The 25,618-nt window shown below is 44.4% G+C and overlaps 6 protein-coding genes across 6 annotated transcripts; 2 read left to right on the top strand and 4 right to left on the bottom strand.

Moving 5' to 3' along the window:
* Nucleotides 1-1,193: 1,193 nt before the first annotated feature.
* Nucleotides 1,194-2,459, bottom strand: AOL_s00043g324 (uncharacterized protein; the record flags this gene model as incomplete). Its single annotated transcript, XM_011120810.1, has 5 exons — nucleotides 1,194-1,543; nucleotides 1,598-1,668; nucleotides 1,735-1,794; nucleotides 1,865-2,372; nucleotides 2,453-2,459. The coding sequence occupies 5 exons, from the start codon at nucleotides 2,457-2,459 to the stop codon at nucleotides 1,194-1,196; spliced, it is 996 nt and encodes a 331-aa protein (XP_011119112.1).
* Nucleotides 2,460-4,804: 2,345 nt separating this feature from the next.
* AOL_s00043g323 (uncharacterized protein) lies at nucleotides 4,805-5,191 on the bottom strand (the record flags this gene model as incomplete). Its single annotated transcript, XM_011120809.1, has 1 exon — nucleotides 4,805-5,191. The coding sequence occupies one exon, from the start codon at nucleotides 5,189-5,191 to the stop codon at nucleotides 4,805-4,807; it is 387 nt and encodes a 128-aa protein (XP_011119111.1).
* A 5,390-nt stretch (nucleotides 5,192-10,581) lies between these two features.
* AOL_s00043g322 (uncharacterized protein) lies at nucleotides 10,582-10,846 on the top strand (the record flags this gene model as incomplete). Its single annotated transcript, XM_011120808.1, has 2 exons — nucleotides 10,582-10,628; nucleotides 10,729-10,846. 2 exons carry the CDS (start codon nucleotides 10,582-10,584, stop codon nucleotides 10,844-10,846), a joined length of 165 nt encoding a protein of 54 aa, XP_011119110.1.
* A 9,927-nt stretch (nucleotides 10,847-20,773) lies between these two features.
* AOL_s00043g321 (uncharacterized protein) lies at nucleotides 20,774-21,286 on the bottom strand (the record flags this gene model as incomplete). The annotated part of the gene is made up of 1 exon (XM_011120807.1): nucleotides 20,774-21,286. The coding sequence occupies one exon, from the start codon at nucleotides 21,284-21,286 to the stop codon at nucleotides 20,774-20,776; it is 513 nt and encodes a 170-aa protein (XP_011119109.1).
* A 431-nt stretch (nucleotides 21,287-21,717) lies between these two features.
* On the top strand, nucleotides 21,718-23,371 carry AOL_s00043g320 (uncharacterized protein; the record flags this gene model as incomplete). The annotated part of the gene is made up of 2 exons (XM_011120806.1): nucleotides 21,718-23,199; nucleotides 23,258-23,371. 2 exons carry the CDS (start codon nucleotides 21,718-21,720, stop codon nucleotides 23,369-23,371), a joined length of 1,596 nt encoding a protein of 531 aa, XP_011119108.1.
* A 568-nt stretch (nucleotides 23,372-23,939) lies between these two features.
* AOL_s00043g319 (uncharacterized protein) lies at nucleotides 23,940-25,442 on the bottom strand (the record flags this gene model as incomplete). Its single annotated transcript, XM_011120805.1, has 3 exons — nucleotides 23,940-24,218; nucleotides 24,312-25,002; nucleotides 25,231-25,442. The coding sequence occupies 3 exons, from the start codon at nucleotides 25,440-25,442 to the stop codon at nucleotides 23,940-23,942; spliced, it is 1,182 nt and encodes a 393-aa protein (XP_011119107.1).
* Nucleotides 25,443-25,618: the final 176 nt, after the last annotated feature.

Raw genomic sequence — 25,618 nt, 5'->3', positions numbered from 1 at the left:
AAATATTAGCCTGGCCTCAAAGTGGGTCGTGCTTTCCATTTCTGCAACTGAGCACAGGCCATGCCGTTCGTACTCGCATTCTGATTGGTGCTTTTTACTTAAGGCCCAGAATTCAGGAGGATGTTGTAAACAAGAAGGAGGTGCTTCTAGCCAACGCATTTTGCGGTATCCCAAACCAGCCACCGAAGCAAAGCCTTAACCGCGCCAAAAGACACACAGATGCTGCTTTCTTCGTGAAGGAATATTAGAAAAAGGTGGTTCAACTTTTATCCCTGGTCGATCATACTCAATAGATTAAAAATTTATGAGATTTAGATTTGATATTATATCGCATCCAACATTATACATTATACCGTAATTTCTCAACTTAGGCGCGTGCACAGGACTTGGGAATTTCTAGCGACAGAATCGAATCGAAGATGCAGCCCATGGAACCTATAAAACATCGGTGTATGAGCGGGGCAGGAGCAGAGGCGTTATCTGAAGCGTTATGAATTTGAGTTCAAGTGCCAGTCATAAGACAGCTCTGTTATAATTGCAGAGCTCTTGTATCTTAGAACAGGTGGTCGATGCACGCGCGGACACACATACATTACGGCGTATATTTGCAAATCTTTGGAACAGCCCACCTCTAGAGAGTACGCATTACATGGAAAGATCTAGAATTTAACTCTCCATTAACTACTACGTAATGGGGAAATATCTCGTCTAGGTATAGACAGTCAGAATACAAGTTAAAGTATTGGTCTTCACGGCCTCGAGAGGATATTTTTCAGACACAGTGTTTTAGGGAATTCTGACGTCTGTAACCACCGTATATACATAGATACTCACTAAACTCATCCATAGGGGGTAGATAGGTGTGCGTATCGTATTAGTAGGTTGAAAAGCTACGGGGTGCTTGATAATACGAACAGTCTTGAGGTCGGCATTAATTAATATTTACATAGCAGGGTATAATCTGGCATCAAACGTATGCATCCGGAAAAACTCTTGCAACTGCGCTCCTTTATACATTTCTTCTCCAAATAGGGAGGGTCATAGCAAACTTAAAAAATATCAAAGAACAAATAAGAAAGATATTCACTATCCAGTAGTGAAATCGAAAGGTTGTTCCAAAACGCCAATTAAAAGCTCAAGATATATCCTTCTCCTGAATTCTTAGTTCCGCATATATACCTCAATATAACCTATTAACATAGGACCCGACAGGATGTACCCGAATTTGTCCAATTTCCCTCCGATGGAGTACTCTCCTGAGCTGGAGACGGAAGGTATATCGTATCCCTTAATATCGACTCATCTGGATCCGGATATGATATTTTTCTGTTATACGGAAATCGTGGTGACATTTCTATCCTGTCTTCGCTTTCGTACGGCCTTTGCCCAGAGTGTGCCCCGCTCGCACTCTTACTCACGACTGTCATGCCAGAAGGAAGGCCGCGAAGTTTTCGGTAAAGGGGTTTAAGAGTCGGGATCGAGGCGACAACTAGAATACTGTTTGACTCGAGCTGGGTAAAAATCCAAACTTTGACCAGATTTCCTAGATCAAACGGTAAGTTATTGTCTTCTGTCACAAGAACACTCGATTACTTACGGGCGCTGAAGTTGCCTTGTTTTTTGAGCACACTAACGATGGGTATTCTGATGATGCTAATGATTATGACCCTATACAGTGTTAGTCTCGAAGCACGAAGCCTAAAATCTATCCCAACATATAGATAAGTCACTTACAATAAACCAAACCCGAACAAGAAGTATAACTCTTGCCTCATCTTCTTGGACTTCAGTTTTCTATGACGATGTTAACTTAGACTCCGGTGTGCATGCAATGTGCTTTCGATCTGAATCCTAGTGTACCTACCTTAGTAAGAGGAACGGCATCATAAATGTCACTGCATCGTTCACCACATTGCCGATACCCATCCAATAGAATACCTGTCTCGGTGCGAGGCATACGAGCTCTTTTCGATGAATCTTATCCATAAAATCCCTGTTGTACATGATCAGGTGTGGTGGGTAGCAAGACACTGTAGCTAGTAGAACGGTGCCGACGCCCAAGGTTCCTGTCATAACCAGAGCCGCCAACAGAATACCCCTCATGACCTTCTGTTCACGCGGGGTGAATCTAAGGTAGGTGCACAAGATAGCCATCCGGGAGAACATATTGGCGAGGGAGTAAAGGCATATTCCGACTTGGGCGAGCTGTGGTTTCAGGCTAATGTCAGACCTAAAACCGCAAATTCCCAAGGGCAGGACAACTTTGGATCTGTAGAGCTTTACCGTATTGAAAGACATTGCGACCTCCCATCTTACTTCGGTTCCGAGGGTCTTAGCACTAAGATGAATGCGAGTAAAATATCTACAGGCAGCTGAAGACAAATGATCCGTTGATTAGAGCCCATGTAAGTTGTATCTATATCTACAGGTGGCTAATAACTATAGAACTTACCAATCATTTCTGTGATATAACCAGATAAACCCCACAGCATAGATATAAATAACAACCCTAAAGTTCACGAAGTCATGTTAGATAGTTTGGAATGTTTATAGGCAAGTTTTCTTTGCATTTTGTGTGGGTGGCTTACAGTCATCGATCCCAAAAACATCGCGTAGTCGTGCACGAACATATATTCTTAGAAGTACGAATATCGTCCCAATGGCTGTAAATATACTAGTACAAACTGTTAAGGGCATAACATCCGCTTTCGGCATCTTGAAAAAGTAATTAAGAGTACCGCCTCCCGATAGCAAATCCAATATCGATAGAGAATGTCTCGAAGATCTCGCCTCGATATTGTTGTTGTTGATTATTGGCTGTGGACTGAATACGACGAAAGGTGCCGTGTGGCTACTAGGACATCTAGATTGGGACAACCACGATATATATACCATTCGCAGTACACTAAAGTATCAGCGATTTACCATAAGTTTCGGGACCAGATCCGAGGGTCTGGAAAAACGGATCGACCTTTTGGTAAATAAAGGACAATGGCAAGACAATGACAAGGTCGAAATTCCCTTGGCGGTTATGCCGCAAAAATGGGACAGCTCATGGAACTAAAGTGATCATAAGGTTCACTTCGAGTTGAATCTCAAATCGAGTACAAAAAGGTAATAGATAGTGACGACAGCGCAGAGAAACGATGGGGTGGCTCGAGCGTTTGAAAGAGACCTTTCTAAAAAAAGAAGGCGTGAACTCGTTACCTTAAATCGCGACTGATTCCAAGAATTCCAAGCGGGGTCAGAAGGAACTCCATATATCAGTGCGTTTCGACCAATCCCGAGAAACCAGATATCATTATCGGCGTTTCCTTCATAATCAGTCTAAAGAGGCTATGTGGCAATCTTTCTCTTTGATTTCGACTTAATCGTCAGTGTAAAGGTGCCAGAATCGTCCGAGCAATCCTCTTTGAGGTTCTTGTAATCGATACCAAACGGTCTAGAGATTTCAGCCCTAGGCACAGATATATGAGCAATCCAAAGGGCTGAAGCTAACTCCTGGACTAGATCAGGCTAACCAAGTCAGAAATAACGATATATTTCGTTCGATGTGTCAATCATATAAGGCTAATGGCGTGAAGTCGCACTCATAACCCAACAGCAGATCCATGTCGGCAAGCCCCACACCCCCGCTGCCTGTTAAATTTGTAAACCAATTTGCTGGGAATGTTCTTCTTGACCTCAATGCTATACAAAGAAACCAGCTACATCTCTCTAGGCTAGCTCGATCTATCATTCAGAAAGGGAAAGTGATACACATAGAGGTCGGCATCTTCATAGGCGTTTTTGCCAGGTGAAGCGAGGTTTCTCGCCAATACTACCGCTTTTGTGTTGAAGCTGAAACTGGCGATCTCAAGCGTGTCTGAGCTTTCAATTCATTTTGTTTTGAAGGTTGTCAGCAGGTGTAAAAATAGGGCATAAGATGTTAATTTGCCTTCCTTCAGGAAATTTCTGGCGACAGTAATGAGAATGCTTTTTGAAGATATCTTTCAATTCTTTGGCTTGTAGTTATGGCATAGTTCGCAGTTGGCGCAATGCAATTATAATCATAATACTTCCGAATTAGGGCAAGCGAAAATACAACAAGGTCAACAACTGCAACATCTAGTCACCAACACAAGGAGGATTACCAAGGCTATGTTACGCCAGTTATACCGGATCTGCGGAAACATATCCCAACTATTACGTACACTACCTAGCTAGCTAGCAGTAATTTATCATGGGGTCGGGATTGGCGATATAGTAGCTTCTACTTCTACTTAAGAGGCGCTTAGCTTAGGGACTAATTCATAGCTAGCGTGGTTTTACAGGAGCAAGGGATATATGTGGACCCCGTGTGTTGTCTGGTTTACGAGAGGAGATATATGCCTATTGTTGGATTACGACATTTCGATTATGAGTAGACGAAGGCATCCATCTTCGCGGCCTAGCTCATCCTGGTTCATACTTTGACCTCAAGGCACCGTAGTGTGATCAGGATCGAGTATCAAAATCAAATCTTTTCATTGCTTGAGATGCCTGAGTGGAGATGTGTTGCTAAGCTAAGAAGTCAAGATACCCAAAATGAAAAATCTCTCGCCTTGTAAGGACAACAAGTCGGAGATATACACATTAGATACTCTGTGTTATCTCAAGAACGCGATACATTAAAATAGTAATCAGTTCTTAGAGAGACCAGAGTGTAAAATAAAAACCCGGAAGAGAAAAAAAGGCGAGGTAGCCGATCCAAAATTCCGAGCATAAAATAGAGACATCTCATGTCGCAAACCCATATGCCCGAAGAGTTCCGAATAAGGCCAACTTAAAACCCATTGGGAAGAACATTGAAGATATTCTCATGGGCGATGTTGTTTGGACCCAGCATGGCTGTGAGCGCTTGAAGTACGCCATCGGCGGACTCCAAAGGGTCACCTGATGGGATAGAACTCCCAGGTTCCAAGACTCCAGTGGCCTCGAACATGATTCCGCGTCGCATACGATGCTCCTGAGCTTTAGCCCGCTTCTCATCAGCCTCTTCAGCTGACATATTCCCACGAGGGTCATCGGCGTCGTAGAATACAGGGCGATTGCGATAGTCAAGGATCACAGGTTCACCTGGTGGTGCCGTTTCCTGAATGATTTGCTGTAGCTTAACGAGAAGCAATATTTGGCGCAAGCAGAAGGGGCAGGGGCCATCTTGATTCTGCATCAGAAAGGTCTGTTGACAGCCGCATACTAAGGCGTCCGGACCATGATGAGGGTTTTTGTAGACGATATGGACGTGTTTGCCGTCAGGTTGGTCACAGCGGCACCCTGCATAGATATAATATGCGACACACATTGCTCTTATTCCTATGCGAGGGATACTTTCCAATGATAAAATAGCGTCAGCCGCTGTATATCCATAGAAAAGATTATTGATAATGTTAAGTCTATGAATGGAACAACTTACGAATTGAATTTGAATTCAAAAAATCTGTGGAGATTTGAATCGATCTGTTCTCACGCGTTAGGCCTTGAACACCTTCTAGAAAAGTTAGATGACAATCATCGATAAATATCCAACCGCTAAGACTCACTCGGAACAAGAAGTTTAGTATGTGGGTAGCTTAAACCCTAGTGATAAATATCGTTGCGCTCGCAAGGTTACTGTGGACGACAAAAGACACGAGATTCGGAAGGTTGATGTTGAGGTGATCAATTGACAAGATTATGATTTCCGAGGTTCTAACACAAGCTTCGGCACCAATTGTCCTACTCGAAAGGATAATCATAAATCAGTGATATCATGTACGCAAACAAACGCATTGGTAAGAATTTTACGATCAATCGCTAATGTCGTGCCGTAGAGCAGTGCGAAGTCAACAATGCGGTCGAGTTGAGTAGACTGCTCGAGCACGAGGCTCTCAGTTAAACCCTTCCCTTGGGCAAGGATTGTGTTCAGCTTGCGACAGGAGCTTAGGGGGATTCTACCCAGAAACCTCTTCATTTGCTAAACTGCTGGCAATTTATGGGAATAGGTATCATTAGTCGTCTCGTTGTTTAAATATATCTATTGTTTCCGGTCCATTGGGTACTAGAGATCCAGCGAAAGCTAGCTATATAGAATCCTCTTTAGTCTATGTATCTTGGTTGCACATGGAGCTCTACCAGACTATGTATCTCCAATTTAAGATAAATATGTAAATATGTATTTGCATCATATCCATTTTCGTCTTTCGATCCCATGTTACTCTCAAAACTGCGACAGCGCCCAATCGAACTCGCCCTTAACATATATAGTATACTATAAATTGAAATTTGGATAAATGCAATATGCAGTCCAAAACTTCAGATCATCAGTAGCTTACGGGCTTCTTCGAGGCAGCTCTGGGCCTCGAGACTAGACTCATTCCGTAACGACCTAGAGGGACAAGAATAATAGCATTATGCCTTTTCACACGTTAGTTTTCTTTAGCTTAATTTAGAGAGCCAGAGCTCGAGATTGATCGTATACGCGTAATAGAATTTGAGATAAACACGTGGCCATGGTCTATATCGCAGACCTCAGGTCCGGGTATGAAGTTGCCTTATATAAGAGTCGATAGACCGGCTAGAAAAAACTGTAAACCCCCCACATTGACGAAGGGGCTGGCCCATTGGCACATATCAACATCGATTAAATCTGATATTACAGCTGGCAGAGAAAGCTAAAGCGATTGGAAAACGTTAAACTTGGTCCAATATCTTTGTAGTTTAATCATTCTAAGTTTAAACGTTTTGAATACCAAGAGTTACACTCCTTAAATACATATATTCGGAGCTTCCCAGTTTTTGATCCAACGTATCGGTACTAGCATAAATCCCTCAATACATACTGTACTGTGATACGAATTTCTGGGACCATATTTCGCAATAGTGTCGGTGAATTCCATGGTTGAGACATGTAAAATTCATTGTAACATCCTTCTCTACAGGTATAACTAGCACTATATTATATAACTCAACATTTACCATAGCACGTCATCTCCTGAGTTTTTCTAGTATATAACGTTAGAAATTCATACTAATCCGCTCTCACCCAACTGTTGGTTTTACACAATGGTTAGAACCCGAACAAACCGTGCCGTGTCTCATCTGTCGTTCCCTGATTGGAAAGGATGACTTATTAGGTGGTTTTGCGTTACTATAATTTGTGGTCATCACCTAGGGATGGATGTCTGGTGCCTATACCGTGTAACCTCGGCGTTGTAGTATTGGGTAATCACTCACAAGAATTAGCAGCGGCTAGAAACTTAGAACCCTGAGATCGACCATTGAATATATATTGATCCGGGGAGAGGGCCGAATCTTACCTTCCGAGTTCCCGGCAAGTACCGCTTAACGAATTAATAAATTAATATTGAATTATATAATTATGTGCGTTCGCTAAGGTACATATGATTTAGGAATATAGTGCATATGTGTGGAGGGATTTTCCATACTAACTAGTTACACAAATCCCAACAAAGAGTATTGGGTTCAGATGAGTGTAGCATTCTCAGCACTGTATCACAAACTTTCCCGGTCGGAAGTTCGCAGCTCAGGGACACTCGTACAAGCGCATTTCCCGGGAGTCAGAACGAGATTAGCGAATTGAAGTGGCTAATTCGACCTCCGGGACGGTAAAGTTAACATATTCCAGGGTCACCCGTGGAACCGAATAACCTTTAGAGTATACAGACAAGCAACCCTAATATGCATTAGAGAGTTAATTCTATTCATAACCAACAATTTATCGTTATCACAGTTGGTTGGGAATACAAATATGTCGGATGAAGTTTAAGTTTGAGATACGAGTTTCAGCTGAAGTTAGTCCTACTGGTCCCATGGCCTATGTCGATATTACGTGTACTGAGGTAACTGCCTTACTCACTATGTTGCACAATTGCGTATTTCTTCGGATCTAGAAGCCTAGGAATGTATGGACTGCCACATTTTGTGTCACTTCAGATTATGGAACTAGAGCTCCTCAACCCGAAAGGTTGTTCTAATGAGCCACTTCACCACCCCTTGGCCCCCAACCACCTCAAAGTTCTCACCCCACGGCATCCTCAACCCTTACATCGTGTTAGCCACTTTAATAACCCTCAATTGATCAACCTTCAGCACTGAGACAATTCCACGTGAATTTTGATTCTCCCTTGCGTTCAGCCCAGTCGGTTCCATCGAAGTAAGGGATACCTTCTTTCCGCTCTCACACTGATCTACAGGATATCTGTCAGATCTGAGTGAAACATAACGATCCGCGTACCGGAAAACGATTACCTTTTTCGGTTCCAGAGAGTTTTCATCGCTTCGCATTGAAAGGAAGCAACTGAGTATAACTCGTCCTAGTACTCGAAATAAATAAATGCAAAGTCAGGAGATTTTTCTTGGGAAGTGCTAGTGTGTATGGCGATGCTGAGGGGGAAGGAAACTCTATTGCATTATATATGTCGCCCACCAATCATGCGGGGACAGAGTAAGTGGCGGAAAGATTCAAGGGAAGCATGTTTAAAACTAGACTAGTTAGGTATGGCAAGCCTACATGTCGTATGTGAGCACCTAAACACCTAACCATTACTTTGTCGAAGCTGGTCTCGACGTCTCGATTCGAAGACAGAGTACTCGAGTTGACATCGATCTAATGTTCGGGGGGTGTGTCAAAATCCAACATGTTGGAATGTGTCTATGTGTTGTCGACAGCATGTATTCTCGTGCACGTGGCCCCTCGAAACGTTTGAAGCGGCAGCTGGACCACGGCAAAGTTAGCGTGAACGATGTAATATTCTTCTATGCTTAGTACCGGAGTCACATCACATCACAGCTACCCACTTTGGGGCCGATATTTTGTCTGCCTTTCTAGGATACCTTTATTACCTTTGGTCCTATGCGTGCATATGTGTTGAGCAATATACAATATGATTCAGACGTCTAGACTCAGATGGGGGGCCATATAGGACATAAGTAGGTAATATATAAAGGAAGATACAGATCAACTCTCGCTCTAGGCCTATAGGCTACAATTCAATACTATAAAATCAGTCTATGAGCCGCTTAAATACCACTCAGCGTGAAGCATATATTCCAGTATCATATTGCCGACTCGATAGATGTACCGAGTAACGTTCGAAGCTGAAATAAGAGGCTGGTCAAAGCTTCGGAGCTACTCTCAGATATGTCAAGATCTACCAGGAATATTTCTCGTCCCATGGTAGAAGACTAAATATTTCTTGTACCTGCAGATCCCGATTACCAGGTCCCAAAATATCCCAAAGACGCTATAAAACCCGACTCGTGCCCCATGTTCAAATAGGTGTCTCTATAGACGAGGTTCAGAATTGCCCCCGCATATATTCCGAATTGTGGACCGATGCACATACCCCTTGAAAGAGGCTCCTCGCGGTTCATCCGACTGCGGATTGATACATTCTTACTTAAGCTTAAGTGTGGGTTGTGGTTTAGCCTCTTTGAGGCTACAAGACGAGGATAGACGAATTTGGCAGCTTCCTGATATGTGCGGTCGTCTACATGTTTCCGGACTGTATGCGACGACCAAGTATGTTTTTAGCCGAAACAATCGGGTATCACCCACGGGAGCGAGTAAAATGTCACAGTCGTATTCCGTACGATAAAAGTTGGATGGCAACATATAAGGTAACGACAGCCCAACGAGTTCAATCATATAAAAGCCCCGCTAAATATCAGGAATATCAATATTTATCGCCAATTAACGAGTTAAATTAACCAAACCCTAATCAATCGTGAGGAGGAGGAGGATCTTTAGCAGCATACTGTCAAGTATTTTAAAATTAGCTAAACCGACATGGACAACAATATCAAGATACCTGCAAGCGTACGAGTACAACGTCGATTCCACTAGTCGAAGTTTCCTTGCCTAGGTGCCTTGGTTTAATTCAACTTTCATACTCCTCAGAATTTCAAACTCCACTCAATCTTAACTCCATGGATCCATAGCCGTCTCAATTCCGCGAAACCCCCTCATGCCAACCTAATTGGAGACGGAGACTCAATGATATACGACGAAAAATCTCAAACACCCAGCCACAAGATTTTGAGATGAGAGTTGGAAAGGTCCAAATACCAATCATAACCAATACAATCGGAAGCGCCAGTTCCAAATAGCTGGGATGATCCTTCAGAATACAATCATAATCCTCATGCCACGCCTCACCTCACATTATTGAAGCTAGATATCGTACGAAATATGCTAAATGGAACTAATGCACACTATAGCTGTCTCATGACTTCAAATCCTTCAAAGCCCTATTTGCAACTCGTATTCGATGGCTTGCAATAGGATTCACCGCCCTCGCACAAGTGCACAGTCCGCCTTGGGGCCCCGCCAACAAAATCGTACCCCGCTGTTGCATACTCCAACTGGAGTACTCCATACTTAGTCCCTTGTACCTGATCGAACAGGGCAGATGCAGGGAACTGATGGTTCCCCTTAATAAGAAGTCAATCCAATGCATTCCCCAGAAGTAGTACTGTACCAACAGCTGGCAATATGCAATACCGCTACTGTTGTAAAACTTCTACATGCAGGTGTCTTGATCGACAGCAAGGACCAGGGCCATGGAGCTCCAGATGCAAAGAATGTGGAACGTGTACGATTGGGATACGTACGATTCGCATGTGATGTCTCTGGGGTGGCTTGTTACCGTAATAAGCTGTACCTGATGGGGCATCTCGGAACCGCTTTCTGATAATCGCGATCGACAGGAACCTAGAAACATACCCTCGAAATATCGACGCGAGGTTGAGCTTGGACCTTCGTTATGCATACGCTGCAAGACAATACGGATCGATCGGTGGCAGGTACTATATCACGCCTTGGTAAAATACTTAAGTTTTGATTGACAATATCAATTGGTCAGTGGTTCACGAAAGTTAGATATCAACTGTTTCAAAGAACAATTGGGCGCTGCAAGGGACCAGAACGCCATTAGGCCCACAGATTTCTGCTTCTAGAACACATTTCGAAAGCAGTATATTGATAAGCACTAATTTGAATATTTCAGCTGTGCCAATGCCGAAACACCGGCCGGCACGGAGATGGCTTATCGATCCCTAGTCACACACACAAATTTTTGACCCACTAGCCCTGGCTGCAGAAAGGAACTCCCCGAAGCTTCGGCCGACGTTAGGCCAGGAACCAAATTTTAACACTGGGCGTCGGGACACCACCTGTTAAAAAAAAATATCGCAAGCTAAGCTTCGACACAGACGCCACTGCAAATGCATGTAAAACCTACAGGTCAAACAGTGAAGTCTCAATTATCAGTTTTATCAGGGATATCCTAGTTCAACACCCACATGCACAAATCGTCAACCCGACACAAGACAGTTTTCTTTTTCCTTCTCGAACAAGGATCCGGACCCCACTTTCTACATTTCCCTCCACCGTAACATTGCAGGTCAACCTCACTTTCCTCGAACGTGACGTTGCAAACGACCCCACACTATCTCCAGTCAAATTCCTAGTCCGGTCCTGTCGAAAATGTTAAGCCATTTGCAAAAATTTTCGACATTGTTCAACAAGAATTGTCGCGCTAAAAGAGTTACTAAACAAACTTGTGTCTTTTGGGAAGCTCAATCAACACAAAAGTTATAGAAAATTTAATGTCCCAGCAGCGGTTTCCAAAATGCCAGCCGCAGTCGGTATATCGATGTGTGAATTTGAAAGATGTTATCTCAGTAATAATCTGCTACTTTCATAGAGAGCTATTCAACTACTTAATTGGAATCTTAGTATATTCCGTAGTATTTTATGTAGTTTACCTATTTAGCTAGCTATGGCATCCAGAAATACTTCCTGAAATTCAAATATATCACGAAAATAGATATCTTCTGCAACCTTTCCAGCGCAAAATTATTCGAGCGTATGGAGCAAAGTACTAATGGTTCTGCGTCTCAAGATCGCCAACATAATAAGTCCCGTAGCAAGGCGCCCAAATTGCAAAAGGAGAGGCAAGCATATCGTCCATATATATCACACTCGGCGAATATAATTGTATAACGGCCTGATGATAGTATCGAGCCTAAGTATACCTAGCTGCTCCCTAGAGAGCTTCGTATTCGCCTAAACCAGCAGGTTTTGAGAAAGTTACCCGGAAATCCAACTCGGCTGCTTCTAAACGATGGTTACGCGAATTTCCGAGGCGGAGTGGCTCCCGCCGTCTATAAACACATACAGATCTATGACTGATACCGATACTAATACATCTTTTATCAAGTCTAACTTCCGATCAATAAAGTTCTATAAACTTAAACACATCTTTCCAGCTATGCATATGAAAATACTATGTGGATCGATCCAATTGCCTCTTGACTTACATCTGTGAATGTCAGAGGTATATATGTCATCTAGGTACCTTTCAAGAAACACCAGGGTATCTAGCTTATAGGCTCCAGCTTCCAGCTCAAACGCTTGCCGGTGGCGATACCCCAGATTCAGGTGGCATAGCTCCTAAGGATCCGATATACAGGATACCGAATGGATTGGAGCCAGGCTGGCCTGTAACTCTGTCTGACACCCGTTCCAGTACCAAGTATTCAAAGTTCCAACGGCGCGCGCCGCATGCACGAGAAGATCCATGGCAACGTTTATCGATAAACCCAATAACTTCTAGGATCCCATGACGCTTCTTTCTTTCTTTCATCGATGTAACGTCGATCGATTAACATAAATGTGCTCATATCGGTATACAGCATGGTCCAGGAAGCCATGAAGTGCTCGAAGAACCTAGAATCTATTAAGATCGACGTACCTGGAACTACCTTAATACTCGACTGCTGCTACATCGATATGTTTATATTATTTCTTTATCCTTATGTTTTAAACACGGGGAGATCCCATGATTACTGGACATAATATTGATTTCTCACTATTTGAATCGGTCACCAACCGCATTCCGAGTCTTACGAGAGTGGAAATCTATAAATATATATATATGTATATATATATATATATAAGTGATAATATATCAATAGACATTGTAGATCTCACTCTAAAAAACTCGAACACGAAGATGCCAGAGAATTAAACACAGATTCGCATACATTATTGAAGTACCATGTATGTTCACGTTCAGGTTCTTGTTTTGCGAAGATCTTCTGTATTGTGTAACCATCAACCACACCCCTGTAGGCACAGTCAATTCTGTGTTGTCTACCACACTTTCGAAATTTCAAGCCAATACATACTTTCTCAGGGCCTGCTATTCCTTATCCATTGGACTTCGGCCCTCCCGTCGATATTAGAAAGGGATCACTCAGCAGCGGAAATCACCATCATGTGGCCGTGATATTCGGAACCTGTTCCATGCCCCTTGCAGTAAGTCCGTCCATCCATCCATACTAATGCTTAATTTTGTGGATATGATTCAAAGACCTTTGGAGGAACTCTGTTGGATTCCGAAGCACCCTTTCCACTCCAGCCGGCTGAGAGAAGAAGAAGAAAAACATCCATTCGAGTTCGGAAGCACCCCAAAAATGACGTACAGACATCACCATCACGATACAGTCAAAAAAAATCCTGAAACCAGAGTAACGAAGATCACATCATTCCTTTGCCTATCACAGACTAAATCCCATTTAGGGAAAAGAAAAAAAAGTTTATTCTAGAAAATTTTCATGGAAGGAGCTCAAATGGCTTGTGCAATTTGTCTCTGCTGACGATGTAATCAAGCGCAAGTAACGGTTTTTTGTCTTCCTTGGTGGTTCTGTAGCCTAGTCTTCCCCACTACGGGCTCTTGCTACCTTAACCTCAATGAGAAAAAAAAAACATTGCATCTTTTTTACGCCACCATAAAGTTTCCTTCGGCTCCAAAGTTCGGGAAGTTTTTTCCCACTTCAACGTACACATTTTCTTCGCAGATAGATCAGTGTATTGTGGGTCCTTGGTTATGCACTAAACCTAATATGGCTATCAATCCGAAATGTGGGGGAAAAGGGAAAATGTGGGTCCGACGGGGTGTGCTTGGATCGCCTTCTGCTAGTTTCCAAAAGCAAGAAATTCGTGCATGCAGACTTCCAAGCAAGCTTGATTGATTGTTCGAATCGGAAAAGTTTGATAACAAAAAAGTTTTTTTTTAACAGTCAAAGAGTTGACTGGCTCTCAGGCTAGCGGAATTAGTGATGTCTGAGAGATACACATGCAGGAAGATCCCAGAAATCTTTGGTACTTTTCAATACCACGAGACCATATTCATGAGTGCAGGTAAATGCATACCAATATGTATTCGCTGTATTAGTCTCGATCAAGGTTATCGATAGCGAGGGGCAATAGTACTAGTGCCGACCATACTTCAATCTAGATACTCAAGGGTAACGAAATGTACCATGTAGACGGTTTTCGAGCAGGCTTTTGATTGGTCAATTAACATACTCCCTCATCGATGCATCATTTTCTGCTAAATGGGTCACAAGCCTACTAACTACTGATAACCGCCCCTGGCTTCAATATCAAATACTCGTATTCGGGGTCAGCCCCATGATCACTGCGATCAATGCATACAGACTCCAGAAGTGAACAGCTTTTCAATGGTGCTGCACATCGGTGGAGAAGGATTCGACAATCAATATTGCGGGGAAAGTTAGATTTACAGAGTAGTATTTTAGTATCGTTTTTTTTGGAGGGTTATTGGGTTATCCTTGTAGTGTCAAGTATAGACTAGCATATATCTATTGATGATCCTCGAACTTATGGACCAAAGGGATCGTTTCTTAAGCGATGTTTCTACGATCGTTGACAGCGTATATCCTAGAAATATAACGGCTTCTCTCGTATCATAACTATAATCCTGGGCCGTAAGGATCGAAAAGGTAGTAGGATCGTTGTAGTGTTATCAAATAGCTGTACACAGTTAACCATTCCTTGAGTTAGTAATAGTACTATAATCTAAAAGTTTCGGACACCTGTCCCCCATGCGATCCTCGATCCATGGTATCAAAAATATCTGTCTAACACTATAAATTTGATTTCACCAACGAGTGTCTTATCCCAACTAATTGGTTTGGTGCTTATGGAACAGGCCCGGGGAACAACAGAACACCAGGGCATATCTAGGATTCATTTCTCTCTGATATTTTCATACTCACCGGGACTCCTGCATAGTTGCTCCATGGGGAGTACCCGAGTATTGGATGTAAAAGACTCAGTACGGTGTGCCGCTCCTTTCAATTTGCGCTGCATCTGGCTTCCAAAATTACATATAACTAACATCCGTACCAAGAAGCGCTGGCCTGAGAATGACCTTATCAACCATTTATACCTTACCTTTCATTTAATTTCATGATGCATGCGCATAGGTGCCGACAACCGCAGCTCAGACCCAGCCAAGACATCGTCAAAACGATTCACAGCTTCCAGAAACCCAATCGACGAGCTCAACACATGTCAAAGCAGGAGCTTTTATTTTTGCCTGTTATTGTCACAAGCCACAATTTACCCAAGGAATTCTATATAAAAAAAGGAATCTCAAGATGCAGGAAGAAAAGGGGAAAAAAGGAAGCTTCCGCATTTTGACACTCTCACCTTCCGGTTCCTGCGTTGCCGATGCAGCTCTTCCTCGGTTCGGTCGTTTCTTGGATCCTGGCTTTGGCAAATATTCCAAGAGTGGCGCTTTTTTGTGTATAAAATTGGCATTCGAGATGCCCTTTAAAGCTAGACCTTCAGGCCCGAGAAAGTTTTCATCTCATTTTCCCAGGAGTACGGTATGCAGAAAGGAAATAGGAATAGGAAATTGTAAGAGGGAAAATATCCAGACGCATTAAACACGCAACCGACCTGCCGTCGCCGGGTCCGCTATTGCCGTACCACGAGGCCCTTGGTCGCGAAGGGCCGGTTTCTAGAACAATTTATGGAAAAATACGATCTGTGGGGCCAAATGCATCGTATTTTCCCCGTCAGGAACAGCAAACATACGCACGTTCGCCACATGTGATGTTTGTTTTAAGGATTAGAATGCATATTCTGAAGTGCTCCTGGTGGAGAAGTAGTGGTTTGGGTGGGTTCTGTGGCTTGAAGTCGTGATAGTCAATCGGTGCGACAAACATTTGCGGCTTGCCGTATCAGGACCGGCAGACTCGGACTCGGCCGGCTAATGCACGGACACACCCTTCTCATCTGCGAGGAAAACTGGCGGCATTCATGCACTGATGTTGAAACGTTACTGCTTTTAAGCTTAAAATAGTGAATACGGATGAGTCTACAAATGTCGACACCGCCGATTTGATTTGATATATTCATCTCCACTTGTCGAGAATGCACAGATGTCGCAACACCACATCTGGTGAACAGATGAGCCAGGGTTCGACGTAATCCTGGCATTGCCAAGTCAGCCGGACAGTAAAGAGGCGTTTCTCGCTCCGTCGGGACAAGAAAAAAAGAACGCAAGCGGGAGCCGTATACTAGACGAAACTATGAAAAGGACAGCTTACGACCAAGGCGCTGTTACGATGATGGAGACATGGGTTGAGACTTGTCCAAAGGAAACGAGCTAGCCCTAGGAACATTTTTCTGCCAGACCGCAGGATGCTGGTTTTTAGCCTGTGACACACAAGACTTGACAAGACCAACAAGCTTATAGATTGGTCCTGTATTAAAACGAAAATAAGTGGGAGCCTAGAAGGCGGCCAGGATTGATGCTGGACACATTGTATATTTTATGGATGTCGCGACATTGCTGGTCTTCGGCAGATTTGTGATAGATCCGAAGTCAAGCTGTATGGTCAGCATATTCCTCGCAAGCGTACTCTCAGATAACATGGTATAGGGAGGCATTCGAGGGTCCTGTTGGGAATCTGCAGGAGAGATGCGAATCTAGATGAAGACCTGAGGAATATAATGCCGTCAGTTCCGGATAGATTAAGATATGTGATAGTGATGAGGCTATTCTATTTTTACAGAAATCTAGTGATGATGAATACTGGTAGTGCATGGCGGAAGATAGATAGATTCCTTACACTATGATAGCCTCGAATCCACACTATGAATTCTTCCTATCTCAAGCCTGCAAGATTTCTTCCGGCTATGACGCTGTGCAACCTGTGCCGAGTGAATTTTGGCGTTTTTGCTTGTTCTCCCAATCGTGCCAATACCACTAGGGGCTTGCTTTTTCATGTACTGCCAGGGTTACAACCGACCGACATAGGATACCTGGTGTAACCCCAGGTATTACGGACGAATACCCACATTCTCGTAAGCACTGTAGCAAGAGCGCCACCAATCGACTCGGACGATAGCGAAAGTCAAAAGTGAACGCAAGGCTAAAAGAACGAGCGATATTAGAGGGTATTTGCTATTGCAGTCAAATTAGAAGACTTTGCATGGATATTGTTAAAGGTAGCGACTTATTAATCGTCAGCTGGTCTTGTTAAAGTGATAACAGTGGGTTCAATGGCGCGTGTTTCATGATATGTCTGCACGTCTAAGCTTTCGATGGGCCGGTCTGGCCGGCCGGAAGGCGCTCTGCTGAATTATTAGTAGTGGAGGTAGAAACTCCGGTGGCGTGCAGATATGATGTATGCAGATGTACATGTGCATTCTATCTCGAAGGGATCGTACAGTGGAGATACATAGAACATAGAACCACTTCGCCCATTCGGGATGTCTCGAGATGTTTGCCTTAGGTTCAAGTAAGAGTCGAATCCGGCGGACCTTCATTGGGGGTTCGGCTTTCGGACTCGCTCATTATCCACGGTTCACGGTGGGGAAGCGAGCGATTGACGATTCTGGCGTTTTTTTTTTAAAAAAAAAAAAAAAAAAAAAAAAAAAAAATTCAGGAAATTTTTTTTGAACGAGGTCATAGGGCCAAAGGTCTCGGGTTCTAACCCAATGCGCCTGCATGGTTAAGGTTTTGTAGTGCTAGAGCTTGTTTTTTCCGTCAGGAACCAGAATATTACATCAAAAGCAACGCTTTCTGAAAATGGCGAGATTGTGGAGTACTTCAACACTCGTGACTCTGGCTCAGTAATCACAGTATTCGGTATTTTGGACAGCATTGTTATGTCTTTGAGGGGACCCCAGAGCTCCGGTCATAGAATGATGGGCTTTCTCTGAGACTTTTCGAGAAGAGTTCTTGCTCCGTTCTCACGTGAGGTTGCCGGCGAAAATATAGTAACAATGCTGATTATGCAACGAGATAATCTCGGGCCAAACTTCCAAAGCTGCTCAAATGAAAAACGAAAAACTGTGGGCTAGAGTTTTAGTGATCTTAGTTTAAGACGGTCCTGGTATCGGTGATCATGTTTAAGGTTAGCGTTGGGGATGTTAGCTACTAGCTGTCGCTATTAGTTTCCACTTAGATATCGAAGGTATTTTAACCTGGAGACTTGGGAACCCGGGGCATTCAATCAGCGATCTCGGGGTGACTCGTCTCTAGCGATTAATGCAAGAGCACAATTAAACTGGGGTCTTCTAGTTTCAGAAGAAGTTGATTGATTGTTGGACCATGGGGTCAAATGTTGGTTGGCTGTAATCGTTACATTGGGCAGGACAGACGGATTGGCCAATCATGCGTTTTCCCACATTGATTAAACAAGTTGCTTCCTGATGAGAAGTTCTTGGTGTGTGTGAATGCACCAGCAGGCTCGATATGCAGTATCTCGACATTTGGGCTGGAAAAGGCGGGGAAAGAGCAATATCGACCCACACCTGGTGTCGTCGCCTGCTTAAGCAAGCTTTGTCGCTGGCGTCTGGTGGAGAAGGCCAAAGCCTGGGCGGACATCAAAGCGGGCGTCTTTGCTTGTGACAAAGTGGTGGACTACCAGGCAACACGGTCTGGCCGAGCCTGTTCACTTGCAGCGTGAATATTTGAAGTTTCTTAACCTCTTTTCCCTTTTCCTTTTCCCTTTTTTGTTTACGTGTGTTTTAAGATTTTTACCGGAAGAATTTTGAAAATGTTAGAATTAGGTTCGTAAAGGGAGCGGAGCAGGGAGACGAATTGGCTCGCTGAATTTCAAAATCGGATCCAGAGTCGCTCAGTCGCTGGAGCGGATACATGCCGGTACAAGCCAGAAGTAACTTTTAGCATGCGAGAAAAAGCAAGTTCTGTTTAACCACCAAAAAAAGTTGCCGGGTGGAGCCCCACAGCGACAAAACGGGCTCAACCAGGACCAGGAACAAAAAGAAAATATCGAGGTCTGGGGTACTGACGCCAGCTGCTTCATCGTGCAGGACACAGACGAGCATGGGTTGTCGACAGGGAAAATTCGCCGCCTCTTATTTTCTTCTTCCCTTGGATAGTTGAGAATCGACTTGGCTAGGTAAGCACCTATTCCCATCTGTTTCTGACTTTTGTGTATTTGCACTTTCTTTTCCTTTCTGGTTTGCCTGTACAGAGAAGCCATGTGGAAAGCCGTCAATCCAGCCGGTAAATGCAATGGCAAGTTGGAGATTGGCAGGGACTTCAAATTGCTCCACCCTGGAGCTTGACCCAACTGTTGTAGGAATCTCTTTTGTCTGGTGCTGCCCGCTTATGGGAACTCCGTGGTGGCAATATCAAAATTCGATTGACAAGGTAACTACTAGGAAGAGGAGAAGGCACAACGGCCGGGGCTCTCCACTCTCCACAAGTCCCTCCACGTCCCCATAATATGCCTGTTTGACATTCGTATGGGTGTATTTGATGGAACCGACATGGATTTTGGGGGGTGTTCATTATTGTGTAGTTTTGGGCGATATGGTATGGTATCATAATTGGAAATACCTATATTTCTCAATCACTATGGGATTATAGTGGTCCTTTGTTACTGTAGCAAACAGAAGTAAAGGCGGAGGTCCCAACTGAATCAGAGAAGGGAAAAGGCAAAATCATGACGATGATGATGGCCTGAGGATGGCAACTATGACAATGAAGAGGTCTTCGGTCATAATCAAAATCATTGTCGTTTGATACATGCACTGTACGGCATGGCACTCGAGACCGAAACAAGCTATAGTCAAGAATCAGTCAATGCAGCAATTATAGACTAGAAAATATGCAAGTCGATAACGTCGAGACCCGTTCCTTCGGGAACTCTTTACAGTAAGCTTCCCAAGCTTTGGACCTCGCCCGTTCAAAACTCAAAAATGCAGGTGAAGCCAGGTGATCTGTTCCCGATTCGAAAGAGAGTTAGGAATAACAAGCCCACATCTGTCTATCTGTATGTATGTACGTACCGTAATGAGGTTCAAGCTCGAGGCCAATATGCATATGAGGGGAAGAAGTGGAGAGAGACTGTGTGTGTGGGTGTGTGTGGGTGCATGTCTCGGAGGGGGGTGGAGGGGGTAGAGCCTGGCCCATGACCATGCATGGCAGCAGAGACCAAACCGTCCAATGAACCGGGACTCCGGACAGGCTCTTTTTTAGTCAATGACCTGTGCCGACCTAACTAACATGACATGTCCAGGGCCCGTTTTCCAGTTAAAAAAAAAAAAAAAAAAGCCGGGGTGTCTCAATTCTTGGTTTCGATCAGATGGTAATTAATTTTTTCTTCTTTTTTTCTCCAGAGCGTGGAGTGGATTATAACGAAGTGTAGTATATGGTAGTAGGTAGTTCTATGGGCGTGCGCCGAGTCAACAGCAAAAGACGGTTGTTTATAACCACCCCGCCGTCGCCTTCCCAGACTTCTCTTCCTTCCTTCCTCTCCACAAGCAACCAACAACCATCTCTCATTCTCTTCACCATCACATCGACATCAACTTCGTCCTTGTCTGACCGTACGACTTCTTCACGAATCATCGTTCGGTTTGCTGGTTACCGTTTTGGTGATAAGGTAAGCTTCATACAGTTCTTCTCCCTTTTCTTCCTTTCGTTTCTGCCTCTCTCGCTTCTGCATGCATTGGCATTGGCATTTGCATTCCTCTCAGACCGTTGCTGTTGGTTCTGCCGCGATTGGAACTAGCTGCTAGCTCGCTTGCTTGTCTGCTTGCTGCCAACGACCTCTCCAAAATCGCGTTCTCGTGCAGTGTATTACCAATATAGCCTCTGGATGGATTCTGGTCAATTGCAATTGCTCTCTCTTCCAACCCTTTCTCGCCCTCTCCATCGTCCCCTTCGCAGCTCTCTCCTGCTCTCCTGCTCTCTCCTGCTCCTGCTACTGTTCCTTCTTGAACCGGCTGGATTTCACCTTCCACGAAGCTTCCATCGGAGAGATTCGAGTCCTGGTCCTGCTGCAAATTAGCCATATCCACTTCCCGCTGCATGCACCTTGCATCCTCTTCCAAGTGGCTTGCTCGCTTCCTTGCTTGTTTCTCGCAATCCGGCAGGTTTGCTGCTTTGTTCGCAAACGTCATTGGCTACGTTTCAGCCTAGCGAAAGGGACCCTTCCAGGCTTCCTATTGGCGGTGAAACGACCACCTGCACAGGGGAAATTGCAACTGGTCGATCTGCCTTCGTCCACATGGAGTTCCACCTCTGGAATGCGTGCCCGCCGAAGCATTTCAGGCACCCAGAAGCAGCTGGCCGGGTCTAGTTTCCAGAATCATAACCTACTTTTCTATCAATTTCCTTTCCTGTCGCGTGCTATCGCGATGTTCACACTTCAAATCTTACTGTTATTACTATCCGTCTTTTCGAGATATTGCTTCTCATTTCCTTTTTGCTTCCGAACGAAACTAATATAATCATGACGTCTCCCAGAATAGCAAAAAACGCTTTCGTTTTCTTGCAACAACAACAACACTTCCAGGAAACCCGGGCTTAGTTCCCTTGATACGAAGCAAAAATGTCGGACGCTCCTATCGGCCGAGTTGAGGCCCCGATTACGGTCAGAGCTTACCTGCTCTGTGCCTTCGCTGCCTTTGGTGGTATTCTCTTCGGATATGACTCCGGTTACATTTCTGGTGTCCTTGGTATGGCCTTCTTCAAACGTCAGTTTGGAGGTCCCGTTGCCGAATCTGTTGATGCCAGCGGATACAACATTGAGACCTGGCAAAAGTCCTTGACCACTTCTATCCTCTCGGCTGGTACTTTCTTCGGCGCCCTCTTCGGAGGTGGTTTCGCTGATTGGGTTGGTCGTCGTCTCGCTATTATCTCTGCCTGTGGTGTCTTCATTGTCGGTGTCATTCTCCAAGTCGCTTCCACTTCTCTCGGTCTCCTCATCGCTGGTCGTGTCGTCGCTGGATTCGGTGTCGGTATCGTCTCTGCTGTCGTCATCCTCTACATGTCTGAGATTGCTCCAAAGGCTGTTCGTGGTGCTATCGTCTCTGGTTACCAATTCGCCATCACCCTCGGTATCTTCCTTGCCGCCTGTGTCAACTATTCTACCCAACACCGTGATGACACTGGTTCTTACCGTATTCCAATCGCCATTCAAATCCTCTGGGCTATCATCCTTGGTACCGGTCTTTTTTTCCTTCCAGAATCTCCTCGTTACTGGGTCAAGAAGGGAGAACTCGACAAGGCCGCTGCTGCCCTCGCCCGTGTTCGTGGACACCCTGCCGACTCTGAATACGTCGTTGCCGAATTGGCTGAGATTCAGGCCAACTTCGAATATGAAATGCAAATCTCTTCCGCTGGATGGATCGATGTTTTCCGTGGTGGATGGAGCAACCGCTCTGGTAACTTCCGCCGTATCTTTATCGGGTTTTTCCTCCAGATGATGCAGCAATGGACCGGTGTCAACTTCATCTTCTACTACGGAACCACTTTCTTCCAGCAATCTGGTATCAAGAACGCGTTCACAATTCAGGTTATCACCAATGTTGTCAACGTTGTCACGACTCCAGTCTCTTTCTGGGCTATTGAAAGGCTTGGTCGTCGTACTCTCCTCATCTACGGTGCTTGCCTCATGATTGTCTGCGAGTTCATCATCGCCGCTGTTGGCACTGCTCTCCCTGGATCCAAGGCCGCCTCTACCACTTTAATCGTTTTCGTCTGTATCTACATCTTCGGCTTCGCTACTACCTGGGGTCCTGGTGCTTGGGTTCTTATCGGAGAAATCTACCCATTGCCAATTCGTGCCAAGGGTGTTGCCATTGCTACTGCGTCCAACTGGCTCTGGAACTTCGTTATCGGTTATATTACCCCATACATTGTCGACCCCGACCAGGGTAACCTCGGATCCAAGGTCTTCTTCGTTTGGGGATCTACCTGTTGTCTCGCTCTCCTCTTCGCCTACTTCTTCGTCCCAGAAACCAAGGGTCTTTCCCTCGAGCAGGTCGACAAGATGTTGGAAGAGACCACTCCTCGCCAGTCCGCCAAATGGGTAAGTTGCTCTAATAGTTCGCAGTATCTATGCACGTTTTCTAACAGCCATTTTACAGGTTCCACACAGCACCTTCGCAAACCAAATGGGAATGACCGACAAGACCGGTGGTACTGCCACTCACATCGACGATGTCAGACGCGGAAGCCAGACTGGTGCCGAGAAGGCCTAAATTCACAGCGCTATAGACCGTGCTTTTTGACATCTTTTGCTGTCGTCTCATGGCGCGCGGGTTTTTCTTTCTATTAATTACTGGTTTTTCTTTTCCTTTCGTTCTGTTATTACTTACAAGTGATGTTAATAATTAACGTCCCGAACGCTTCCTTCTCTTTTGTACACCTTTTCATCTTTTAAGATGAGCTTTCTTTGTTCATTCGATGGTCAAAAAAGCCTTCAAAAATTGAAAAGGAAATGACTTCACAATATGAGGGAACAAAAAATTCCATAACTCGACTGACGGAAGAATGGGATTTATGGGCTTTTCTTTTTTTCTTTCTTATTCTATCGTTACTCCGACTCCTGCTTTAACACTTTCTGGAAAAGAAGTGGGAAATAAAGGAGCATCCTCCTATTTCTTATTTGTACCAAATAGGACCGGAATGACATAAAAAATTTAATGACTTCAACTTACTACTTTATAAATTACGTCGTAGATTGTAAGATCTGTAGCAATATTTAAAAATGACATTTATTTTCCGCTGTAGGGATTACATTTTGACGATATGTATCTATCTATACATCTACTGATCCCATTGATAATAGCCTATCCAAATTCCTTCAGGGTTCACGTGCTTGAATCGGATTGTGTCATCTTCACGCCGTAATACCTCGAGGCATTGGATACGTCTGTTAAGGTAGTAAGAGTCCACCTGTTCAATGTATTTGAGCTTAGGCAGGATCTCTGCAAGATGATAAAACGGGTGGTCTGGTTTTGATTTTGGATCTAGGTCTATGGTTCGTCCTGAGTGTGTTATTCTTAGATGCTCTAGATCTGGCATAGCCTCAAAGCCTCTGGTGAACTATTTAGGTTTGTTAGTTTTCCGTGACATACACGACCCCGTATTGCTTTTTTTCCGGGGGATATGAGTTTTTCGGATAGTTGTCACACTTACATATGTTACCGAGCCACCAGAAACTAGATGTTCAGCACGAGCTCTCACCGCAAGTCGTGTGATCTTTCCCAAGTCCCGTTGAAAACTTAGGTTCTTTGCCCAATATGGGTTCGCAGCACCGACCAGGGCACTCGATCCTACAACCGGCCAATCAGGTTCCGGAAATTTCAAAGTCATTTCTTCAAGATTATCCCATTCCCATGCTAAAGCCGTATGATCCTCGCCGTTCACCGCTCCCTTCAAGTCTATATCCGCGGACTCCCAACAATCAGCTGAATAAGTAAACGCCTTAGCAGACCTCGTAGCCGGCTGTAAAACTTCGATCAAATTATTCATCGCAGCTCTTGAGATCAAATATGGGTTTTCCTTTTTGGATAGTCTAAGAATGAAGATATCGAGCTTTGAAAATCTACCATTTTTGGCTTTGTGGGATTCGATTAATGAGGTTGCTTGTGGGAATGAGCAACGGCCATCGGGCTTGGTGAGGGTTCTTTGGACTTCCAGAATTTTGAGGTGGGGGTGGGAGGTTATTACTATGGCCAAGACGTGGAGGAATGATGGCCATGGTAGAGTGGCGGAGTCGGTTAGATGGAGGCGGTGGAGGTTTACGAAGGCTGTTAGGAGGGGGAAGATGGCGGTTGGGATTGAGATTGTCGAGGTGGGGAGGGAGAATAGGTTTAGCTTCAGGGTCCTATAAGGGGTTTTATGTGGTTAGTAGCTTTCTTAGAGGCTTATTTCTGCAGGTAGCTATGGGTATAGGTGCAACAGAGGGGCATTTGGGGCGAGGCATATTCAATAAAACACCATCTACAAGACGTGCGTTGAGTGTGTGGTATTTTAGGGAATTTATGCGTTGTATTTGTTGCATTTTTGCCTACCCATGATAACGAGATCTGGATCGCGAGATATCGGTACTTACCGAACGAATCTCCCATTCTTCTCGTAGGAATCTACTTTAGCGGCATCCTTATCGGTGGTACCGGCGTAAGATAGTTCTCCGGAACGATATAAACGCGTAGAAGCCGCCTCATTGAAACGTCGACTCACGCAGGCGAGTTTTGTGAGGTCTTTCCTCTGGAGAACCTTTTGGTTGGCGATTTCGCCAAGCAGCTCGACGGGGAGGAAGTTCATGTTTGATCCTCTTTTTTTTTTCGAAAGAAACCGTTTGCGTGAGAGTCTAAACTTGGATGTTTATGGGATTATGTATGATATGAATTGAATTAATTAGTTTGAGAGAATTGAGACACACTATATATACCTAGGTACACATGTTGTTGGTGGGACGAGACAAGGCTTCCTGAAAGGCA

Source organism: Orbilia oligospora, assembly GCF_000225545.1.
Source record: "Orbilia oligospora ATCC 24927 unplaced genomic scaffold scaffold00043, whole genome shotgun sequence".
Classification (NCBI taxonomy): domain Eukaryota; kingdom Fungi; phylum Ascomycota; class Orbiliomycetes; order Orbiliales; family Orbiliaceae; genus Orbilia; species Orbilia oligospora.
This window is presented reverse-complemented; position numbering and strand designations above follow the sequence as displayed.